This window comes from Nicotiana sylvestris, chromosome 7 (assembly GCF_000393655.2).
Source record: "Nicotiana sylvestris chromosome 7, ASM39365v2, whole genome shotgun sequence".
Taxonomy (NCBI): domain Eukaryota; kingdom Viridiplantae; phylum Streptophyta; class Magnoliopsida; order Solanales; family Solanaceae; genus Nicotiana; species Nicotiana sylvestris.
Window position 1 is genome coordinate 20,452,948 of NC_091063.1, and position 6,015 is coordinate 20,458,962.

A 6,015-nucleotide genomic window follows, 5' to 3' on the forward strand; every position below is an offset into this window, starting at 1 on the left:
AAAAGTTTTTTCTTCCTCCAATATGGGACAATGTCCCTTTACCAAGTAAGGAAACTCAAATATTTCATTTTCCCTCCATTTCCCATTCATCCTCTTTAAGCTAACTCAAGCTTAAAAAGTCTAACATAAGGTAGAAGTAAGGTCCGCATACAGATTACCCTTTTTAGACGTCACTTGTGGGATTCCACTGGGTATTGTTTGGTAATCTTTAATAAAGGTAAGTAACTTTGCACCATGTTAAATTGCATTGATAGTGTAGGGACTTTATTGCATCGTTAGTGCATATAATTTAAAAGCTTAAAAAAATGGGCGTCAATGTTTCTGTTCAGCCAAGATCAAATAAATTTGTACTATATATAACACAAAATTAAGCTTTTTCAAACTGTTTCAATTATCTTTTCTGTTCAGCCAAGATCAAATAAATTTGTACTATATATAACACAAAATTAAGCTTTTTCAAACTGTTTCAATTATCTTTTCCTTCTCTTCTGTTTCGGTTAGTTTTTGGTACTTCATTTTTAAAACAAAGAGAAATACTAATGTGAGAGGATTCTAATTTGTTGTATAACAATGTCAAACTCCATTATAAAAAAATAATTTGCATTTTTCATGTTAAGAAATAATAGATCAAATTAGCAACAGTAACATTTAAAATATACCTACTTTATTTTTTACATTTTTTTGTAGGTGCATTATATCAAGTTATGCCATTTAAAAGCATTCCTCCTTTGTATAACCATTCATCAAAGGATGTGTCGCTTCCTCGACTGGGGATTGGGTAAAAATATAAGAAAAATTAACCCAAATAGCCACTCACGCTACCACTTAAATTAAAATAGCCGGTGAATGGATAATATATACATAATTTATGTTAATTGTGTATAATCAATATATAATTTATATATATGTTTAGAAAAAGTAAACAATTAATATAGCCGGTTATTTGTGTAAAAATTCCAAAATATAAGCCTATAACTACAGAAATAGGAATAATGACATCGGAAATAATATTGTTTCCGTAAAAATAGGTTCATGCATACCATCAATGTTTACGGGAGGAGAAACAATAAAGGCAATAATAGATATAGAAGTTGCCGTCAATAAGGTAGGGATCATCAAAACACTAAACCATCCAATTATTTGGTTGAATATATATATATATATATATATATATATATATATATATATATATATATATATATATATATATATATATAAGTGCGCGTTTGGACATAAGAATTATAAAATTTCGAAAAAAGTAAAAAAAAAAAAATTCAAGTGAAAATGATATTTGAAATTAGAGTTGGGTTTGGACATGAATATAATATTATGTTATTTTTGATTTTTTTTGAGTGATCTGAGTGAAATTTTTGAAAAAAAAACTTTTTGGAGTTTTTCGAATTTTCGAAAAATTCTAAAATTCATCTTTAAGTGAAAATTAAAAATTTTATGGACAAAAACTGATTTCGAAAAAAAGTGACATTTTCAGAAAAAAGTGAAAAAAATTTCCTTGCCAAACGGGCTCTAAGACAAGTCAAAACTAAAATTAAGCGAATGGACAAAAGAATAATTTCAAATAAAAATTAATAGCCTTATAGATCTTGACGTTAATTATTTACATTCGCCGTCTCAGAAGTTTGAGAAGGACATCCAGAAACATTTGCAAATCCTTCCCACGTGAAATAGAATTAGGATTAGAAATATCAACTTTCCAACTTAAAGTAGGATTACTATTTTTAATCCTAGTTCCATTAGGACTAGAAATATCAGTTTTCCCATTCACAATCAAATTAGACTTCCATATTTATAAATAGCAACCATTCATTCACTGAAATCAAACGTAAAACATCATATTAACCAAAGAACAAACAATGGTTTTTCCAGGTGTTGAAGCCGCCGCCAAATCATTCATTCAACGTGTGAAATCTCACCCAAATATTTATGGTCTCTACCTCCGAGTCATGAGTGGTTATGCAACTAAAAAATTGGATGTTTCTTCTCTCGTGTCGGAGTTGGAAACTCTGTTTCAATCACATGAAGATTTGCTAACTGGTTATCGTACGTTCTTGCCTCTAGAATTGCAAGAAACGTTACCTTCAGTGAAACCTCGGCAATCCCGAAAGAGGAATCTTGTTGCTGCTGACATGAAGAAGTTACACACGTGCATTGATTTTATGAACAAATTGGAGAGACGATTTGATGATAATAGAGGTGTTATTAGGGCATATTTGGAAACTGTCAAGTCACTCAGAAAGGGTACGCTTTCCAATAACGAATTTTATGATACAATTGCGGAAATCTTTGGTGATGAAAATCAAGATTTGGTTGATGAGTTTGAGTCAGTTTTGAAAATTAAGAAGAGGAAAAAGGAGGAAGAGAATTTATCTTCACCAAGTAGTAGTAGTAGTGAAGAAATCAAAGCAAAAAGGCAGAAAACTGCAGAGGAAAAACTTATTTACATGCAAATGGAAGATGAGATGTTTGAAATTGACATTCACTTGTTCCATGTGAGAACAACCTTACAATCTGCAAAGGCTTTAATGGAAAACTTGAGGGACTCAACGCAACAACATCAGATCATTAACAATTTTGACAAATATTTCCGTGATGCGAGTCTCAGCTGCATTAGGGGAGAATACAAAGAACAAAGTTTCTTTATTATAAAAAGACTGAAGGAAGATCCGAAACGTGTTTTGCCCCAAATTTTGTCAAAGTTGAAGTCCAAAAAGGAGGAATTGATAGAGGCCAAAGAGAAGCTGCACAAACGTTGGCGTGAAGCTCATCAGCAGAAAAAAAATTCTATGTTAATTGCATCACGAAAGGAGTAGTAAATTTAGGTTCTATTCCGACAATGTGAAGGAATGTATAATTGTAGTATAGGTGTTTTCTTGAACTTGCTCCGTTTATCTATTATTACTGAATGTACTGCTATTCTGTTATTATGCAGTTGGATGATTTGCAGATAGTTTATCTATTAGTGAATGTACTGCTACTCTGTTATATGCCCTTGAATGAATTGAAGAGTTTATTTTTATCTCAAGAAAACCATCAAAATACAAGAATAAAGTGGAATAAGTACAACAGAAAACATGATACACACAATGCTTCCTAATCTCACAAAGGTTACACACAATAATATTGGAAAATGGGAACAAAGACAAAGACTGCTCTTAATTATTCACAAATGCACATTGCTTCCTAATCTCACCAGCAGAGCCAGTCTTGACTTCAATACTGCCCATTTTCTCCATGGCCTTGGCAAATTCAGCGTTGAACTGTTTGAGTGATCCTTGTACTAGCTGGTTGATGTATGACTTTGTTGTCGCACTTGTTGTCAAAGCTGCATCAGATTGGAATAACCCTTTTCTCTTTAGCAAAAGCTTAAAGTAGCTAAGATCAAAGGTTCTTGAACTTCCAGGATCCATTTCAACGATCGTGGTATTGTCATTGATTGATTTGCATTTCTTCGCCTTAAGATAAGCTGCATATTCGCTGTCTAGAGATGGATCTTGTTTGCCCAAAACTCCGGTAAAATTGTATAAACGTGTTGAAAATGACGAGCAATGAGAAACTCCAATAGTATGTGCACCTAATAACAAATTGTTCATAGTAATAATGATTCTTGTTAAGAAAAACTAATTAAATATATGGAAGATCTTAATATAGGGAGAAGTAGATATATGTACTAATTTAAACTTACCAGACAATAGGACCAAGTCTTTTAGGTCAAGACCCTTGCTTGCAAAAGATGTCTGGAGACTGGAAAAGTTACTAGTTGGAGGAGGGATGTTTGCCAAGGCCTCGGACGCGTTAGATATTCTTCCATCTCTTCTACCAGTTGGAACATTCCAGTAAGGGCCTCCCTATCATGCAGAGAAGAAAAAGGGATCAGACAATGAGATTAAGAACATATTTCATCTAGTTTAGCCCTTTCATACTTGCTCTAACTAGTTACTTTGGATATTTATTGGAGACTTGAAGTATAACTTCAGTTCTATTTATTGGTCTGAGCAAGATACGACATAAGCAAATATGGTCCGACAAGTTGGAACCAATTAACAAGCTGGTTCAAGTTTTGTACTTACTGTGACCACAACGGAGTCTCTAGAAACTAAGGCAACAATATCTGCACAAGAGACAACGCCAGGGCATTCAGCTTCAACTATTTTCTTCACGTCATCAATGAATGAGAAGCCTCTCAGTGTTTGATTAGGGATTGCCACTTTTTCAGTCTTTTTTTTCGTGCTCGAAGTGAAATTCAGAAGCACAGATCCATCACAACCCTGTAAAATTCCAAAGGAAGATTAAAAAAAATAATTACACTGCTTCAAGAATGGCAGTAAAGGGGAGTATTGGCGCAACTGGTAAAGTTGCTGTCATGTGACCTCCTCTGAGATGCAGGGTAAGGCGGTGTACAATAGACCTTTGTGGTCCGGCCCTTTCACAGATCCCATGCATAGCGAGAGCTTAGTGTACCGGGCTGCCCTTCAAGAATGGCAGTTAAGTAACTGTTGAGTATAGAGCTTGCATATATGTGAAAAACTTACCCTGACAAAACAATCGTGGAACTGCAGTCTGAGTAAGGCAGCTGCAAGAGATGGAGTATTTGGGATGTGCTTTTGGACATAATCTTGAATTATCTTCTCTGCTTTTGGACAGCTCTTGGAATAGAAGTTGAGCTGTAACTGAGCATGGCTAGAACCAACTATTCCTAGTAGAATACATAACACTAGAAAATTACCCAAATAGCCAAATTTTGCCATTTTAATTACTACACCTGTTTTTGAAACTTTGAATTGAAAGATGTCTCTCTTTCTTTGTTCGAGTTGCTACACACACATCTAGTCCAAACGGATCAGAGAGAATTTATAGGCACATTGTTTTAGCTAACTTGAGTTAGTTTGTCATTTTCCATCTTTTTTATTACAGAAGAAAATGTTATAGTCTGTCTCTTTCATTTAGTTAGATTCAAATGTCATGATCATACTCGGAGGCAGAGCCAGAATTTCAAGCTTATGGATTCGGGATACTAATCCGTTTAAGTTATTGGGTTATAAACTAATAATTTGTTTATATTCAATGAATTTTGTAAGATAAATACAGAATCTGACTTAAAGCTATTGGGTTCAGCCGAACCCGTAATCACTTAAGCTAATCTTCTTAAGTGACTAACCAACCTCTCACATATATATTATACACTTAAACTAATCTTCTTTTTCAAAAACTCTAATAATAATTATGGCTATTAGTACCTTCATAATGGTGCACGGGAGTCCCAAGTTCTTATGATAATAGGTAGTAATACCTGCTACAGTAGTTGACATTTATACAAGTTGATACCTATTCATATACATTCTTGTTAATTTAATAGAGGGAAAGATGGCTTGCTTCTTGTTTTTTCTCGGTATTAAGAGATAGTATAAGGTAGTATTTGGTATTAGTAGCCCAATGTGGGGATTAAAATTTGTAATATTAGTTCGAAGTCAAAAGGTAGAAGAGGTTTGGATTTTTGTATAAAAAGTTGGAGCATGGCAGTATTAAGCAAACAACTTCACCAGAAACCACCAACCTCATAATAATAAACTTGCTTCGATTTTCTTTTGCATTTTTCTTTTTGGGCCAGAAGATTCATGCAATGCAGTTTGGGCCAAATAGCACGAGTGTCTGAATTGGTAATTGAAAAATAGTCAGCGTTTGTAAAGTTATTTAAAAATAGCCACTATTTTACTGCAACACGAAAAGTTTCAGCATAATATACTGAAGATTGGTGTACATGTATATGAACTTCCAGCATATTATGCTGGAACTCCAGCACATGGAAAGTTCCAGCATAATATACTGGAGATTGAAGCACATGTGTATGAATTTTCAGCATATTGTACAGGAAGTGCAGTATATTATGCTGGAAGTTCACATGTAAAAAATTCGAACTCCAGTATATTATGCTGGAATATTTTTCGAATTTTGAACAGTGTTTTCATTCAGATTTATCTTTACATGAAAAGTGGCTAAATT

At 33.6% G+C, this 6,015-nt stretch overlaps 1 protein-coding gene across 1 annotated transcript; it reads right to left on the minus strand.

Moving 5' to 3' along the window:
- Nucleotides 1-3,007: 3,007 nt before the first annotated feature.
- LOC104248299 (peroxidase 3-like) lies at nucleotides 3,008-4,847 on the minus strand. The gene is made up of 4 exons (XM_009804534.2): nucleotides 4,548-4,847; nucleotides 4,086-4,283; nucleotides 3,701-3,863; nucleotides 3,008-3,589 (listed from the first exon to the last, which is right to left on the minus strand). The coding sequence occupies exons 1-4, from the start codon at nucleotides 4,761-4,763 to the stop codon at nucleotides 3,171-3,173; spliced, it is 996 nt and encodes a 331-aa protein (XP_009802836.1). The 5' UTR covers nucleotides 4,764-4,847; the 3' UTR covers nucleotides 3,008-3,170.
- Nucleotides 4,848-6,015: the final 1,168 nt, after the last annotated feature.

Excerpts from the sequence above, each read along its gene's own strand:
- LOC104248299 (XM_009804534.2), bottom strand. The coding sequence starts at position 4,763 with ATGGCAAAATTTGGCTATTTGGGTAATTTTCTAGTGTTATGTATTCTA. Across the intron at positions 3,864-4,085 it reads GAGACTCCGTTGTGGTCACA|GGAGGCCCTTACTGGAATGT; the intron begins GTAAGTACAAAA and ends TCTGCATGATAG. Across the intron at positions 3,590-3,700 it reads AGACTTGGTCCTATTGTCTG|GTGCACATACTATTGGAGTT; the intron begins GTAAGTTTAAAT and ends ATTTGTTATTAG.